General features: G+C 39.6%; 1 protein-coding gene across 3 annotated transcripts; it reads left to right on the top strand.

The window, feature by feature from the left end:
* Positions 1 to 357: 357 nt before the first annotated feature.
* LOC146960273 (uncharacterized) lies at positions 358 to 7,940 on the top strand. 3 transcript variants are annotated; one of them, XM_085772480.1, is made up of 7 exons: positions 358 to 1,212; positions 3,512 to 3,658; positions 3,745 to 4,030; positions 4,092 to 4,734; positions 5,452 to 5,610; positions 5,991 to 6,086; positions 7,552 to 7,940. In XM_085772480.1, the coding sequence occupies exons 4-7, from the start codon at positions 4,219 to 4,221 to the stop codon at positions 7,864 to 7,866; spliced, it is 1,086 nt and encodes a 361-aa protein (XP_085628606.1). In that variant the 5' UTR covers positions 358 to 1,212; positions 3,512 to 3,658; positions 3,745 to 4,030; positions 4,092 to 4,218; the 3' UTR covers positions 7,867 to 7,940. The 3 variants fall into 3 exon arrangements, with proteins under 3 accessions (XP_085628606.1, XP_085628604.1, XP_085628605.1); XM_085772478.1 differs by having other exon boundaries at positions 3,745 to 4,734; XM_085772479.1 differs by lacking the exon at positions 358 to 1,212 and having other exon boundaries at positions 1,667 to 3,658; positions 3,745 to 4,734.
* The last annotated feature ends 10,283 nt before the right edge of the window (positions 7,941 to 18,223 follow it).

Raw genomic sequence — 18,223 nt, 5'->3', positions numbered from 1 at the left:
CCGGGGCCGCCTGCAGCGAGGACTATAGCCTCAACACATGGGGCGGGTGCTCTACCAACTGAGCTAAACACCGCCCCATATTTATTGCCCTTTTAACATTGGTATCCCTCTCACGGCTAAAGAGAGGTCTTTCAATGCACAAATCATGTATAAATTAAATGGGAAGGACTCGTTTAAATATGCCAGTAACTTAAATAAACAAATGGGTGCACAGCCTAGTATGAGCGGGCACTGGGGAGCACACAGACACACTGTGCGCTGTGGTTGTTGTATGAGGGCTGTGTACACGTCGTGTTAGCAAGGTAAGTTAGCCTGTTAGCAACTCAAAACGTGTTACCAAGTTAAGATTAAACAGCTAGAGTTATCAAAATATAACACTGGACCGGACTAGAGTTGTTCAGATAACAATACCCGGTATCAGATATGCCCCCCATACTGCCGAAAATGTCCGTTTGTTTACACGTTAGCTCCGTTAGCTTCGCTAGCTCCGTTAGCTCTGTTGGCTCCGTTAGTGCGGCTACAGTCGAACTGGAGCTCATTTATTAAACACAATGAGCAGTGCTACAAATACGCGGTGTACTGCGCACATATGTCTTTTGATGTTAAAGTGTAATGTTACTTTAGAGACTCGTTTTTACAATCGGGAGTCATGTAAACATGACATACTACTCGTCTTTTTCCGGTTGGTCGTCATGGAAACATGACGCTCTATCAGTGATGCGATTTGGACCAGAGTGAAAAGTGTAGGAGATGGAAAAATGAAACCATGTATCTAATCGGTTTATACCACCAGTATGTATGACAACACATACTATACATACTATGAGACAGCACCAACAGAGAAACAATCTAAATATTAAATTAAATGATAAATTGGTAGACTGACAAGTTTTTATACAGTACGGAGGGTCTTTTATGCTGCACAGTTTGAGTGTATATTTTGTTATTCATTTGTTTATTTTATCAAGTAGCCTAACTGGACTTTTATTTCTTGTTGCAGTTGTCGTATGAGGTGCAAATTTTGTGATTTTGCCTGCACAAACCAAGAGGGTCTCTTCAAGCACTATCGTCTGAGGCACGGAGGAGGAGCTAATTGGCCCTGTGTTTACAGCGACTGTGTGTGCACTTTCCGGACCCATGGAGCACTGAAAACGCATCTTACAAGATCACATTGCAGGAGAAGGAGAAGGGAAGAGACGTGCACTTTTTTTTGTGAGTCTTGTGAATTCAGAGAAAATTGCACTCAAAGCACATTTTTCATCCATCTTGCACATCATTTAAGAAATAGACAGACTGTGCATTGCCCTTTTTTGAGGTGTGAGTTTAAAACTAACAATTTAAAAACCTTCACTTCTCACAGAAGCAGAAAACACAAACATAAACAGGACATTAGAACTTGTGTTAGAGAAAATGTAACATGTGCAATTGAACCTGAAAATGTGAACCAGACGTCAGATATCTGTGGTGAAAGTGAGAGTTCACAAACTGATGAGGATTCAAATGACAGGGCTGAGGAAGAGTATATAGACACTGACACTATAGAACATAAAATTGCATCACTTTTTCTGCGTATGCAAACTGTATTACATGTTTCAAAAAGTGCTTTACAGACAATTGTTGAGGAATTGAACGACATCCTCCATTTCACTAAATGTCATTCTCTACAAATAATCAAAGAGGTGCTAACTAAACATGACATTCAAGTAGATGATTGTGTTGTAAAAGAAATTAATGATGCAATTGTAAAAAAAAATCCACTTATTGTAAGCACTGAAGCAAAAGGTGCTCTCTCCACTAATTACAGGAGGAATATCTATTTTAACGAGCACTTCCCTGTGATTGCACCAACTGAATACACATATAAATATACCCATAAAAATAGTTTTGTTTATGTTCCACTTATCCAAGTTCTAGAGAGTTTATTGAGAGAGTCATATTTTACAGAGAAGGTAGTTTTTGATCAAGAAAGCAAACCAGGTCAATACGGGTCATTTCAAGACGGCCAGTACTACAAAGAAAATACACTTTTGGGTGTGCAAGAGACAAGTTTTTCTATTGGACTGTATATAGACGATTTTGAAGTATGTAATCCTTTGGGGACATCTAGAACAATACATAAAATAACTGCTGTTTACTGGATTTTGCTGAATTTACCAGCCAAGTTTCGCTCTACTCTGCCCTTAATACAACTGGCTCTTCTTGGAAAGAGTGTTGATGTGAAACAGTTTGGGTATGATGCATTTCTTCAACCACTGATTAAGGATATACAATTTTTGGAAACAAATGGGGTGTTTGTGGAGGCACTAGATACATTTGTGAAGGGGACAATATTTTGTGTGTGTGCAGATAATCTTGGGGCACATAGCCTAGCAGGTTTCCAGGAATCATTCAATGTTGAATATTTTTGCCGATTTTGTTGTATTAATCGGGACCAAATTAATACTGTTGAAGCAAGGGATTGTCAACTGAGAACTGTGGAACAGCACAACACCTTTGTGGAGGAACTTGAATCTGGTGATAAACAAACTGTGAATGGTGTGAAAAAGGCCTGTGTACTTCATAAGCATTTGTCCCATTTCCATCCTGTTACTGGGTTTCCCCCAGATATTTTACACGACTTCTTCGAAGGTGTTATCCCAGTAGAGTTATGTTTGTGTCTTAAAGATTTGGTGAGAAAAGGTTTCATTACATTTGATGGGCTGAATAGCCGCATAAAACTGTTTCCATATAAACATTCTGATAAGGTTAACAAGCCAAAACAAATTACAAAAGCCAGCTTTGGAAAGAAAAGAATCAGTGGAAACGGACACGAAAATTGGACACTGTTGCGTTTACTTCCTCTTTTGATTGGGAGCAGTATTCCAGAAAAGGAGCCCTCATGGGAAATATTAATGGACCTCAAAGAGATTGTGGAGATAATTGTCTCTACTAATATATCAGAGGAAATACTGTGTTATCTGGAGACTAAAATATATGACCATCGCAAGGCGCTTCTTGACACTTTTCCTGACTTCAAGTGTTTGCCAAAGCATCACTATATTGAACATTATGTACACCTTATACGTTGCTTTGGACCTCTAGTGGACTTGTGGACCATGCGCTTCGAGTCCAAACACAACTTCTTTAAAAAAGTGGTGCATGATGTTCTCAATTTTAAGAACATCCTTCTTACGCTCTCTACTAAACATCAACAAATGATGGCATATTACCTTGATGGCAAAAGTCTGTTCAAACCAAAGCTGTACACAACCAGTGCTGACAGGGTTAACACAGCATCATTGGAGGAAAAACTCAGGGTGGCAATTCAAAACAAGTTTCCACAGCAAGATACTGTATCCCTTACCAAAGATGTTCATTTACATGGAACCCACTATGCAAAAGGCATGATAATTTCTGCTGGGCAATGCAGTGGACTGCCTGAGTTTTACAAACTTCTGAACATTGTCATCAACTTTGAGAAAGTGTTTTTTGTAACCGCAAAGCTCTCCTCCTGGTTTATGGAACACTACAGGTCTTACGAAGTTATTGACACTAGCTGTGTGGATGTCAAAATCCTGGATCCTGAGGACTTGAATGACTACCAGCCCCTAAATGCATACCAAGTCGCTGGAAAGTTGATGGTAACCCCAAGGGCGTGTCTACTGCATTGAATATAATGGTATGTACAGCACTATAGATGTGTATGATCCAAGAATTATTGTTTGACCATGCTTGTGTATAAAATGTTTTTCTTTGTCTTCACAGGCTTTGTTGCTACGTGTAAACATCAACCCCAAACTCATTAGGAAAGTTCAGCTGACTAAACGCCCTGAATCTGTGGAGCAACTACTTGATGAGCTACGGGAAAAACTTGAACTAGAAGGTGATTTCTCTGTACAATATGAGGATCCAGACTTTGAGAATGCACTATGCAACTTAATTGACATGGTAGAGTTGCCTGCAGAAAAGGCTGTCTTGCACATTGTTTGGAATAGTGATGATGAATTCCAAACACCAAGTCAAGCGTCCATCTCTTCTCTTGATACAGCCAGTATCAGTTCGCCTAACTCTTCCCACAGCGCATCCTCCATTGTTCAGACCATTTTGCGAAGTGCTTCAGAGTGGCCTTCTCCGTTTCCAGTTCCTTCATTTGCATATGATGTAGAGTTAAAGCTGCGTAAGGGAAATGAGACATTTCAAAAAACTGGAAAAGGTCTGAGTCTAACAAGAGATGTAAAAATGGAAATTCTAGACAAGCTGGCACAAGAAATGTTTGCTCTCAAAGCTTACCCTGATAAAAGTCAAATTGAATCAGTTGCTTCTGAACTTGTCTGCAAACATCCATGCCTCACAGAGCCTGGTAGTGGAACAGGATATGATGGCTGGACAACAAGCATCAAGTACAAGCTTGGGAATTACCGAGCAAAGCTCCGGCAGGCTGGTTGTCATGAGGTCAGTGTAAACAGGAAAAGAGGGCGGTCTGAAGATCCTGATGAAGGTGGCTTTTCTTTGAAAAAACCAAAGCGAGGCGAAGTCAATCATTTGCCTGATCATCCAGGAAACTTTGATGATGACACTCTAGAAGATGAAAGATGTGTTCTGGTTGATGAAACCAAAAAGAAGTGGAAAGATATGGAACTTATCAGTCAGAAGATGGAACTCACATTTTCCCTCCGGAGAAAGGAGATTATTGAGGTGCAGCCCATGGTCACGGAGATCCAAGACAGATGGCCTGCGCTGTTTCTTAAGGAACAGGTTAGTAAATGTGTGTGTGAAAAAGTTGCTAACAATATGATATCACAATGAGTAATTTAGTGGGTAACACCATGGGCATCCTTGCCAATAAAAGCACTGACTACTTAAAGCAGAAGTAAGCGATCCGGTCGTTTTGGCTAATGCTGCGTTCCAGGCAGGCTTTTGAAATCGTAAATTACAGCTTCAAGTCACAACTTACGACTTTGTAGCGTTCCAGGCAACCCACTCGTGTTTTTCCGACCTGTTTTACCTGTGAAAGTCACTATAACGGCCACTCGTAACTTCTGACCTGTGAACTCGTACCAGATCAAACTGATACAACTTCACAGGTCGGTAAAACAGGAGTTACGAGTTGCCTTGAACGCACCATAACAGTCCTCGTCCCTACGTCGCCACATTCACGGCGTCCCTTGGCTGCACACACAGCCCTGCATGCCGTTCTCTCTCCTCATTGGATAAAAACTGTAGGATACGATAAATGTTTTCTCCTCGGCTCAGAGCAGAGCAGAGTGACTGACAGACCCGTGTTTCAGACCAAACACTCTATGTAAGTGATTGCTGTCGGAAGATACAACTATTTAAGACTTATATTAACACAAATATATCACTTACTTCTGCTTTAACATTTAAGAGAAATCTATGTAAACTGGTTTGGTTGCATTTATGCGTGCTGTTTTTGTGTGTGTATTTTTTTTTTGTTTCTTTCATGCTCCACAGATTTGCAGCGAGTTCTACCGGGTAACTACCAAGGACCTGTTGGGGAGCTTTCGAGCAGCCGTAGACACCTATTGTCCTCGGCTACTCAAACTGTATCGTGCCAGGAAAGCGGCCTTCGGAAAAGACATGGAGAGCCTCTTGGATGTTCTTGATGAACAGGTGAATTCATGTAATAAACATAATTTATTTTTGATTATGGTTTTGAGGCTGTTCTGAAAAGTGGAGAGTGGCTTCGGCCCAGGGTGAGAGCTGGTTCCAAATGAGAGGGGAGGGGGTTAGAGTTAGGCTTGAACCCAATTATTGATTACACTTCGGTGGTTGAGGTTTCTTTAGCTAATTTAATGAAATCTTAACAGCGTGATGTTGAATCATTTTATTAACATGTCAGTGTTCTATGTATTTGTAACAGAACCTGAACCTTTTTATTTATTTATTTTTTTAATTTTTTATTATAAGACATGTTAAACTAGTGACAAATAAATCTTAGCTGCAATGTTTTTAACCAAATGTCCTATGTCTTTCCTTTGACCAATTTTCAGACATCTGACATCACATTACATCGAAGTAGAGCATGTCTAGAAGGTCTACCTCTTTTTCTCCGTGACACTTCAGAGAAGCTTTTCCTGAAATGCTTGGTGAGTACAGAATGTCTGTTTTTGTTTTTGGTCGAAGTGCACATTATGTATAACTCTCTGCCATATTGCTTTAGAAAATCGAAAAGATGAAATATCCACACCCTGGATCGCAGCTCCCAAAAAACTGTATTCATCAACAACGTTTCATATATTTTAGCCATTAAGCTGAGTTACATGGCCCAGTAGCACCATCTGCTGTCGTAACATAGCATTTAACAAGCGCTCTACCTGCTCTGAGCAATTCTCACCTGAATGGTAGTTGTGCTTCTGACCATCATCTGAACAATAGAAGAAATCAAACTGTACTCGATTAACAGTGTTATGGTAGCAATGTCCCTTGCATATCTAGAAATGCGGAAATAAAGTAGTACTCTTAAGTGAATGAAGGTCACAGTCTGTTGATGAATAAAGGTCGCTTCTCTTCTGTGTTGCTAACCCTCCTCTCCTCCATGTGCATTTGTGTTCAACAAAGCCAGCAAGAAAGTAATCCCTGGAAGGTTGGATAATGTTAAATATTATTGATGTGTTAACGATGTGTGTATTGGTGTAGTCCCATCCATCACAAGATATTACGGGTTACTCGTTTGTGTCGTGGTGCCGCAGAGACGAGAGCTGGGACACCGGGTCGGTGGGTCTGATCTTACGAGGTTGGTTTTCAGCCAAGTGACGCTAGGTGGAAGGCAGAGAGCCTCCTTCTTTTTCATTTTCACCGTCAATAAACAGCTTTGGACAAATTATGTTAGATAATGACTTGTAGCTTGTTACAGAGAGAGTGGGGGCTCTCTGCCTTACACACCACTGCTGAAAACCAAACCTGCAATCACAGCCTCAGACCCGGTATCACAGCTCTTGTCTCGGGGGGGGTGGATTCTGTGACACAAACATGCCCCATAATCTCTTGTTTATGACAGATCAGACTACACAAATACACGCATCATAACATGCATTTGATAATCCATCGATCGACCGATTGATTATAAAAAGGCTTTATTGAAAACAAAAGTAAATGACCGGGAGGAGGCTTTGGGAAACAGCAGAGAAATGAGCCACAATTATTCTGCACCCCTCTAAACGCACCTTGGGTGTGTTATTTTTGAAAAAATATAGCTTTTAATAAACATTATCCATATTCAACCTTTAAGGTAAAAATGAAACCAAGTTTAGGCAAAAATCATAGTTCTTCTTTAACACTTGTAGTCTCACAACTACAGCACATCTACAAACTGTAAACTACAGGTTTACTCAGGCTGAGACACAAGATTGTCTTCAACTGTAGGCTATGGCTAAAGTTGCTCCAGGGGTTGATTTATATCACTTCTAGCAGGGACAGACTTGTATTCGTATGCATACATACAGAATAATATCCTTTTACACAAATTTATAATTACACCCTGATATGGGTGTTTAATTAAATTGTTATCTTCAGTGTTTATATTAAATCTGTCCGAATTTCTGCTTTTAACAGGACACCGATCCAGAGGACAGTCAAATAAAAGGAGTCCAAATGGGAGTGCTCACGGTGTTGGCGGATGATGGTGCACCAGCCTCACGTCAAACTGTGAACAGCATTGCTGTGGTGTTGGAGGAGACTATTGTGCTTGAAGACATTCCAGACCTTCCCACTGCCGTTGCTTACCTGTTTGGCCTACTTTATGCATTGAACATAGAGTTCCCAAGAGATCTCAGATATACGTTTGAAACAGTGCAGCACATCTTTATGGAGCTTACACCCTCTTGTTCACAGCGTGTGAGGAGCCTGAAAACAAAGCTCTTGCTGTAAGAAGCCTGACAACAAGAAGGCCATACTCTTAGTCACAAGCCCATCTTTTTATTTTCATTACATTCAGTTTTTTTTTTTTTTTAGTTATGTTGGCTGGCTTTTGGGCCTGTTTTGCAAGCAAAGGACTCATCCCTGTCAGGGTTATTTTTCCACAGTTCTACAAAAATGGGCTTTTTATTTTTATTTTTTTTAAGAAAAAAACTTTTTTTTTCACTCGATTAAAAATGTTAACATTAGGGGGAAAAAAGCAATCATCTGAAGTTAAAACTGCCATGTATAAGTAATGTCTAAAGTCTAGTGTTGCTAAGCTCAGGATTGTTATTACAGTGCTTTGGACTGTTTTAACATGTTTCTTCAAACCAGGATGTTTTTACTGTAGGCTCAGTCTGTATCTTTTGTTTGTGTGCAGTGTACACCTGTATTGGTAAATAGAGAGTTCATTCTCCTGCATATAATTATAATGGTGTTACTAAGCTCAGGATTGTTGTTACAGTGCTTTTGAACTGTGGTAGTTTGAACTGTTTTAACATGTTTCTTCAAACCAGGATGTTTTTAGGATCAGTCTGCATCTTTTGGTTTGTGTGCAGTGTACTTGCACCTGTATTGGTAAATAGAGAGTTCATTCTCCTGCATATTTGCACTACTTATAATGGTGTTACTAAGCTCAGGATTATTATTACAGTGCTTTTGAACTGTGGTAGTTTGGACTGTTTTAACATGTTTCTTCAAACCAGGATGTTTTTAGGATCAGTCTATCAGTCTGCATCTGTTTGTTTGTGTACAGTGTACTTGCACCTGTATTGGTAGATAGATATTTCATTCTCGTGCATATTTGCACTATTTATAATGGTGTTACGAAGCACAGGATTGTTAGTGCTTTTGAACAGTGGTGTATAGTTTGGACTCTTTTAACATGTCCACACCAGTCTGCATATTTTTGTTTGTGTGCAGTCAACAGTATTTGCACTATAGAGATTCCATCCTCCTGCATATCTGGTGGAATATTGTATTTAATGTTTAAATAAACATGTTTTATTGAACTAGTATTATTTGTATCTGTATCATATAGGCATAATAGAAAAGTTTTAGTTGCTCATGTTTGAGAGTAAGTATAACTCAAAATGTTGAGTTTTGATGCATTTGAAAGGTAACTTATCTGAAACAAAAATAATTAGTTGAGACTGCTGAATTTTAAGTGTTTAAAAAATCTAAATTTGAAGTTATCTCAAAGTTAATTTATAAGTTATCTCAACAAAAGATCATTTGTTATCTCAACAAAAGATCATTTGTTATCTCAACAAAAGATCATTTGTTGTCTTAAATTTATGTAGTTTTCTTCAAAACTTGAAAGTTTTAGTTGGACTCAAAACGCAAAAATCTATTGCAGCCAGTTACCTAGAATTTTTGAGTTTTCACAGCCCTTTATTTTTTACGGTGTAGGGGGGGGGGATATGTTGAGTGGTTTGGTTTTATTGGATTTATTAATATAATAAAAATAGGTTGATAGATTATATGTGTTGAAAATTAAAAATTGTAAATGAAATTAGGCGGATTATTGTGGAATAGTTTTATGTTGGTATTTTATGAATAATGAAAGATGTGGGGTTATTGTTATGGTTTAAGGGGTTTTGGGTGATAATAAATATTGTGTTGGAAATGGGTATAATTTAGTGAGTTATGAGATGATGATTATGGGAAGAATATGTTATGGGTGATAAGTTGTTTAAATGTTAAAAAACGAAACTTGTTTGGAATGAGATAGTTTTTGTATTGTAATGATTGTTGGTGATGGTTGTTATTATGAATGAAATGGGGATTTTGTATGTTGAATGGTGTTATTTTGTTTGGGTTATAGGGTTTTTTTGTGGTAAGTTGTGTGTTTGCATATGGTGTTGGTGAGTGGGTAAGTGTAATCTGAGGTGGGATAAAAGATTTTGATATGTTGGTTTTTGTGAAGACGATTTTTTTAATTTTTTTTTTTTTGTTGTGGAAAATGTAGGTGGATGTTGAATGATATTAAGTGGTGAATTAAGTTGGTTTTATTATTAGTAATGGGAGGTTAATAAAGATTTGGATTGTTATGTGTTATGTGATATTTTAATGTGGTTGTAGTTAAGAATAGTATGGAGGAATGTTCAAATTTTGATATTTTGGATAATTTTGGGATTTTTTGAAATTATATTAATTTGGATTTGGATAGGTTAAATTAGTGTGTTGTATTGGGTGTATAATTTGGGGGTATTGTAATATTATATAAAAGGTTAATTTGATTTGTTAGAATGTGTTTGGTTAGGTTGGGGTAGATGGTAAAGTGTAAAGTTTGTTTTTGATTTTTATAATTTGTTTTGTTTAGATTGAAAATGGTTAAGGTTATAATATGGATTAAATGTTTTTTATTTTTTAGTTTGTTGAATGGGGAAGTAGGGGGGGGGTGGGTGGGATTGGGTGGATTTGTGGGGGGGTTATTGAAGGAGGGGGGGTTTGGTTGTTGTAGTTTTTTTTTTTTTGATTTGGTTTGGTTGTATGGAGGGAAGGGTTGGATGTTTGAAAGTAGATTGTGGAGTTGTGTGTTTAATATGGAATGGGTATATATTAGTAATTATAATAAATATTAAGGTATATATATAGATATTTAATGTTCAATGTATAATAGAGAGGGAATGGAAGATTAAGGAAAAGGGTATGTGGGTTTTATTGAAGATGGTGGTATGTTTAAATGATGTTTTATAGGAATGAGAGGGAGTAAGTAGAAGAAGAAGATGTAGTGTGGATGATATGTGGAAATATAAAATTTGGTAGAAAGGGTTTTTTTTGGAGGGAAGTAGGAAGGTGTGGTGAAAGATTTTGTGAATATATTTTAAGAAAAGAGGAGATGGTAAAAGAATGGTGATTGGGATATATGATTGTTTAGTATGTATTAGGGGTAGTTTGTAAGTAATATGTGTAGGTGGTTTTTTTTTTTTTTTGGGGGGGGTTGTTGAGGGAAATTGTATGGTTAATGGGGGGTAGGTTATATTTTGTTTTTGGTGGTGTAGGGTGAGGATGGGGGTTTTTATGGGTGGTTGTGGTAGGTTAGGTGGTGGTGGGATGGAGGGTTGAAAGGGGGGGGGGGGTATGTTATGGAAAGGAGATAGTGGGATATGAATTTATTTAGTTGGGAATAGGAATATGGGGTTTAGGGATTAAAGGTTGTAATTATGGTTTAGAGGATTTTTTTTGGTGTTATTGATGAGGGATTAAAAGAATTGATTAGGTTTAGGTAGAGGAGAGGGGGAAAGATAGGGTAGGTGGTAGGGTAAGGGAGGAAAAATGTGATAGATGTGTGAAGGGAGGAGGAGGGTGGTATGAAGAAAAAATGGGAAAAGGAGGGAGATATATGAAGATGATATTATAAATGTAATTTATTAGGGGATTGTTAAGATTAAATAGGTTAAATTAATATGTAGAAGGTATAAAGGTGTATGTAGGGATGGATTAATATTGTGGAAAAGGGAAGTGTTGAAAGAGCTATTGGAATGTTTAGGAAATTAATGATGGGGCTTGTATTACGGTTGAAGCAATATGGGAGATTAGTTGATAATATGGCTGTGTTAAAAATAGATAGAGTTTTGGAAGATACGTTAGAATTAAAGAAGAGGGATTTATAGTTATGATAAGGCTTGGTGTGGGTTGAAAGGGGGTTATAATTAGGTTTGGTGATTTGATATGAGGTTATATGAGTATAGTTAGATTATGACAATATGATATTGGGTTTATAAGAGTGATTAGGAATGTTTAAGGGGTGGAAATGGATTTATATTATATGTTGAGTGAATTTTAAAATAAGGGTGATTTTTGGGGAAGTGGGTTTGTGATTAAGGAATTTGATGTGTTGGTATGGTATTAAGGATAATGGTGTTTTTTGCATGGTTCGGTTTTATTGTTTTTGTTTAAGGAAATTTATTGAGATGGAAGTGTATGTAAAAGTGATGTTATGGTATGAGATAAAAAAGAAGATTTGGAAATTTTTGGGAGCGTATGTGTAAATTAGTGTAAGAGATGGAGGAGGTATTATTGAGAAGAATTAGAGGGTTTTATTAGAGAGGGAGATGATATAAGGGAGATAAGGGGGATTGAGGAATGTTTAGGTGTGGATTATGCGGTGAAGAGGAAGTGATGGTGTGGTTGGGGGTAAGGGGGTGTATAATAGTTTTAAATGAGATATGAAAAGAATGAGGAAAGAAAGATTGGATTGGGGGGTGATAAGTTATAGAGGGAGGTTAGAGGAATTAATAATAAGGATGATTTGATTAAGGGATAAAGAAGAGGTATGAAGGGAATAAAGAATGGGTATATGTAAGGGTTATTTGGTTATGAAGTTGGATGTTTTGTTTATTTATTTTGTTTTAGTGGTTTAGTAGTTTGATTATTGTATAGTGTGGGGTTTTTTTGAATGAAGTTGTGATTATGGGAGTAGTTGGTGTGGGATTGTAATGTATAAATGGTTATATTAATTGTGTATAGGGATGTTATAGGATGTATTAGTAGGGTTAAAAAGTATTTTATTTTGTGTATGATGTATATTATGTATATGATGGTCTGTGTTACCACGACACAAGGAGCTGATCAGAGCTTCTATTAGTCCAGCACAACCTGTGTCTGTGTGCACCTGCAGGCGAGAGAGCGAGCGGGAGGAGCCGCTGACTGACAGGTGAGGACGCTGTAACACAATATTATTCTATTAAGGGATGTGAACATGTACTAAAATATGTACACGTGTAAACTGTGCAATGCTTTCCGTTTTAAACGTGTACACGGTACGGTTGCCGCCCCCCCTCCCGACACATGACAGCTGTAACCTGTGGTTCGTAATCACGGCCGTAGCCGCTGTAATATGACGAACCCGTGTACATATTTTAGTTCACATCCCTTGTATATGACCAAATAGTAATAGGCTATGTGTTACAGCGTCCTCACCTGTCAACAGCGGCTCCTCCCGCTCGCGACACAGACACACAGAGACGTGACAGATTGCTGGACTAATAGAAGCTCTGTGTCAACATCTACACGTGTAAACAGGTACACGGATAACAAATCAACCGTTTAGAAAAATCAATAGTCGTTTACACGTCTTTTCCCCCCCTCCTCCTCGATCATTTCTCACCAATATATATTTTTAGGGGTGATAATGTTGCCTGAACTGCGTGTCAATTCCCCCCTCTATCTGCGCGTAGCCTACCGGTCTCTTTCCAGCTGTCCCTTCAGAATAAAGGCCGAGGGGGGAAAAAAACAACAACAACACCGACTCCTCCGGCCTGTACTGCGAAGGAGACTCGGCTTTGTGTTCATGTTCCAGCTTAACAAAACCTCAAGCCCCGGTCCGAGTTAACACGGTACGAAGCTGGTTATCAACTTGCTGCTGACGCTCAGCTCAACAGGTGAGCAGCGTATTCCCTCAGCTGAACATCTGCAGGCGGAGACGCTCAGAGAGAAAGTAAACAGCAGCGGATCAGCTGATCTCTCCCTCCGTACAAACGCAGACAGAGGCGGCCGCCTCAATATTTATAATTCAGAAAAAACCCTGGTAGTAAATGTTTTCGATCCGAACCTGTCCGGTCGTGCCCGGTCCGATGACTGAGCCAAGGGAAGAGCCGGTAGCCTAAGCTGTGGCCGTACATTCATTCAGAAAAAGTGTAGGCTATTGGTGCAGATTAAACTTGTAAATGAATGCTGCTCTCGATCCGACCCTTCCTTCTATTCTGACTCTTTTGAACAGTAACAACAACAGAGATTATATTATAGATTTTCTGTGCTGAGCATAAGAATTGTTTGAAATTAATAATAAATAAAAAGCCTTTGTTAGACACAAAAAAAATTGTAAACGTTGACACCCCTACTCTGATCAGCTCCTGTGTCGTGGTAACACAGACAAGCTGTCGTATTTATTGTCTGATGTCAATAAAGATATGTCGGGGGTTAAAGTAGTTTTATTCCAGTGTTCCTGCAGTGACCTCCTTGTTCTGTGCATAGGCCTAATGGGTGCTGGTCATTGCAAAAATAAGTAGCCTGTTGCAAATATGCGCCTGGTTCTTATAAACGCTCGTGCTCCAAGTTGATTTACTAGTTTCACTAGTTTTATTTTGATTCCGTTTACATTTATGACTAACCGTCATATTACTAAAGTTAACTTCTGTGTCCATTGCGGCCGTAGCCCGTCTGTGAAAGCCGCGGGGCACGGTGCTGCGGTGTTGTTTGGACGCTTTCAATCCCAGAGTGCATCGGTGCATACCCACAATGCATTGCGGGATGTCAAAAATGGCGGTATTTGCGTAACGGGTTATCAGACAGCAGGTTGAGTGACAGGGGCTTTGGCCAATCACAAGCTGATCCTCAGCTAGTCGACTTCTTCTTCAGTCAGCAGCCAGTAGCAGCAAAAATGCCGCACGCCCCTCTCCCATGCCCCCTCCTGGGAGCGAAAAGTCCTCCGGAAACGACAGGTTGAGTGTCAGGAATGATTTCAAAGACGGACATAAACATTGGACTAACTAAAAGCAGCGTTTATTGCCTTCAAACACAACTTTTCACCGCAAAACAGCGAAGGTAAGACATCGTTTCTGGTTCTAGCGGTAAAATAGTGTTTGTTATTTTTGCTCCTCTCTGGCTGCTGGTTTGCAGAGTTTTGGTCGTAGGGTGACATGGATGGTACCGATGGAATCAGCTGAGTCTCAGCTTTCATATGACACCGTGTTTACGTGTGTAGCTTGAAGTTGCAAGCCGCTAGCGGTGAAAATGTGTGAATGGATGGTGAAATGGAGATTTTGATATGTGGTCATCAGTTGCTTGGTGTTGGTGCTGTGTTCGGTGAATGTAAAAATGACTTATATGAGCTTGTAGCGGAGTTTTTTCTGATTGTTTTGATGTGTAGTATGAATATGTTTATGAATTATTAATATTCTGTTGGACGCTATTTATTTTATGACGCGTCGCTAGAGCCAAATTTGGCTCCGCTCGGGCTCAGGAGGAAATTGATCCTACAGTGCATGAAAACGTTTGACTGTAAACAGTACTGTAAACATATACCATCAAATTCTTGCTAAATACATTTTCAATCTTCCTGAAAAAAAATGAGAATATTCTGGAGTCATGGTTGATGAAGTTTGGCAAATATCAGAATTTTATCTCAAAAACTGAATTTTTGAGAACATTTTGAATTCTGCTCTCATGGGAACAACTGCAGTCAATGTGAGACTGGAATTTTCAAACATCATATTTTCTCTTATGAAGCAAAACACGTATCATTAAAAACAAATCACCAACATTTCCATGCTGTCAAGATGCAATTTATGTATTATCAGATTTTTGTTTAGATGACTGAATTTCTGAAATGTTGACCATTTCATCACAACAGCTGCCCGGGCACTGACTCACCTGAGTGGATAAATGAAGCTACACAGCAGATCTCACTACCAGCTAATTAGCTCAGCGAGTTAAGAGCTGGTTCTTGGTGTCAGAGATTGTGAGTTTGAGACCCAGCAAGGGTGATGATGATGATGACAGATCAAAATGTCAGATGTCCTCAAGCTGTTTTGCTGTCTAAATGCAATTTATGTATTAACAGATTTTTGTTTAGATAATAGAATTTCTGACTTTTTGAAATCTGCCTTGACAACAGCTGCCCGGGCATTGACTCCCTGAGTGGATAAAGTTAGGGTTAAGAGCTGGTTAAGAGCTGGTTCTTGGTGTCAGAGGCTGTGGGTTCGAGACCCAGCAAGGGTGATGATGATGATGATGACAGATCAAAATGTCAGTTGTCCTCAACACGAAACACAAGACAATTGTCCTAATGGTGGCATCACAGCAAGCCTCTAAATTTAAAAATCCAAATAGCTTGGACTGGACCATGTGCGAAGGCTCCTAACATCTTAGACTCATAGTAGATGTTTGACAAATACATATCATTATTTTACCTCAAAAACTGATTTTTCTTTTTACTGTGGTTTCAAATCTGCCTACACGACAGTGAATGGCTTACTCATATTGTGAAGCCACTGTTGAATACCACTTGTCAGTTAGCTCAGTGCGATAGACAACGGTCTTTGGTTCCCGAGGTTGTGGGTTCAATCCTCAACTGATGCAAATTGAACATTATAAGGTCAACTGTCTTGTCTTCCTATTCTCCTGTTTGTTGCTCAGAATTGCCTAAATTTGCCCAAAAGTAGCCCGGACCCGACCCATCGCTGCGCAGCAGCTATAATTTTAATTTTACATTTTCCCAATGGCCTCAGTTTGCTTTTGTTGTACATAACTAGTACACTGTTAGTGTGTTCTAGCTTAATGTCTGGATTCAGCCGGTTAATGGGGATAATGTTGCAACTAGCACCACAGTCTATTTGGAATCTGACCAGACCTTTGTCTAGTAGCATGCCAGCATAGAGAAGCTGAGTGTCCTCTTTAACTGTGTCCTTCTCTTTTCCCTCCTTTACTCTCTCTGAATCCACATCTGTGCTTGTGTCTGTCTCCACTGCATCCACTGTCTCAGTGATACAGGTTATAGCTTCATACTCATCACTCACATATTCTGTTGCAATAGTACTCCCATTTTTCTTCCACCTTTGTTCCGGTTTTGCTTTACATTTTGCTGCAAAGTGGTTCTCTCTGCCACACTTAGCGCACTTCTTCCCAAACGCCGGACATTTCTGTTTACTTTTTTCATGTGTTTTCCCGCAGAATTTACACTCCACTGTGTTGTTTGCTTTCCTCTGGTACTGCGCTCCTTGCACAGCATGTACCACCTCTACCATCGGTGCGGAGATGGTTTTCACGTTCTCCTTAGAGAGCTCCGCGGCTCTGCACAGTTGCAAACATGTGTCCAGTGTCAGGTTTCTCTCCCGCAACAGTCTTTCTCTCATAGCCGTATTGCTGCCTCCACACACAATCCTATCGCGTATGAGCGAGTCTCTCAAAGTCCCAAAGTTGCATGTTTTTGCCAACAGTCTCAGTTCCGTGACATAACCGTCTATATTTTCACTGGCGCCCAGGTTCCTCGTGAAGAAACGATAGCGTTCCACAATCTCATTCACGCTGGGGTTGCAGTGATCATTAAACTTTGTGATTATGTCCTCTATTTTCCATGCATCCTTAGCTGTGTCGCCCATTAGAGTATCCAAAAGTTCTCTGCCGCTCTCGCCGACAAGATAGCTGAACAGCTTTACCTTCTGTTTATCATCAGCTTCGGCCATTGCCAGATCCACGTAGAGAGCAAACTCGTCCCTCCAATTCTTCCACGTTTTAGAAAGGTTGCTGGAGTCCAGACATAGCGTCTGCGGCGGCTTCAGTCCGTCCATGGCGTCACACGGCAGTCTCACGCTAGCGGCTAAAACTAGCATCAGATAACTCTCTTACGACCAGAGAAAACTTGCACGTACTCAGACCGAGTCCTCTTCCGCTGCCACCATGTTAAAGTCTGTTACTTCATCACACGAAGCGTACACTTTCTTACTGCTTAACCCTGCTGGGTTATAAACTTTATTAAACTTTAGCGTGTAAGGTACATTCAGCTCGGTCCGGTAACTCCGGTGGTGTCACTTAAAACATGTCCGTGTGTGACACTGAACTGAATAAAGGTTCCTAACAACAATTCCTATTGTTACAATTTTTACATGCACCATTGTTGCTGTTTACATCCCACCAGCAGCTTTGTAAAGGTAGTATGTAATAACATTCTAGTGTCCCTTGATTACAACCTCAGCACTCAACCCCTGACAAAGGTCAACAAGCAATACGTCAAGAAAACTGTTAAAGGGCTAGTTCAACATTAGGAGCGATTTGGAACAGTAGGTTCGTTACTTTTAATTGTCGGTGCAAGCTATTTTTAGAACGGCTGAGCAGAGCCGCGAGCTGCTACGCTACAGAGGCTCATGGGATTTCTTGGTTTCACTCATCAGATACACAATCAACCCCAAAACGCTCTCATGGACAAGTTGTAACCACACAAAGATAATAACGGAATGTTACGAGACTTGTTTTCGAGGTAAATTCATGCAAAGCCCCTGATGCGCGTTGCCTTCAGGGACAGTTTTTCAGCAAGCAGTCTCTGCATTTGCCTCGAAAACAACTCTCGTAACGTTCAGTTATTATCTCATAGCGTGGTGAATGTGCAGGTCCCAACTTTTCCACGAAAGCATTGAGTTGTTGGATTGTGTGTTTGATGAGTTCGATGAGGGAAACCCAGAAAAGTTTGTGTAAAATCCTTTATATATAATGTCTAAAATGAGTTACACTGTGCTGGTTGTAGGGTTATCAGTCAGCAAAGTTACCTCTCAGGCCACAACCATGACTTCATGTTTACGACACATGATTTGCTTGTGTATGTAATTTG

Source organism: Trachurus japonicus, unplaced genomic scaffold (assembly GCF_045865225.1).
Source record: "Trachurus japonicus isolate A0001 unplaced genomic scaffold, Traja_1.0 AP030519.1".
In the NCBI taxonomy this organism is placed as follows: Eukaryota; Metazoa; Chordata; class Actinopteri; order Carangiformes; family Carangidae; genus Trachurus; species Trachurus japonicus.
The sequence above is the reverse complement of the archived record's forward strand: the minus strand, read 5'-3'. Positions and strand labels throughout refer to the sequence as shown.

Coding starts and splice junctions, on each gene's coding strand:
- LOC146960273 (XM_085772478.1), top strand. Junction 4,735..5,451: donor CGCTGTTTCTTAAGGAACAG/GTTAGTAAATGT, acceptor CATGCTCCACAG/ATTTGCAGCGAGTTCTACCG. Junction 5,611..5,990: donor TGGATGTTCTTGATGAACAG/GTGAATTCATGT, acceptor ACCAATTTTCAG/ACATCTGACATCACATTACA.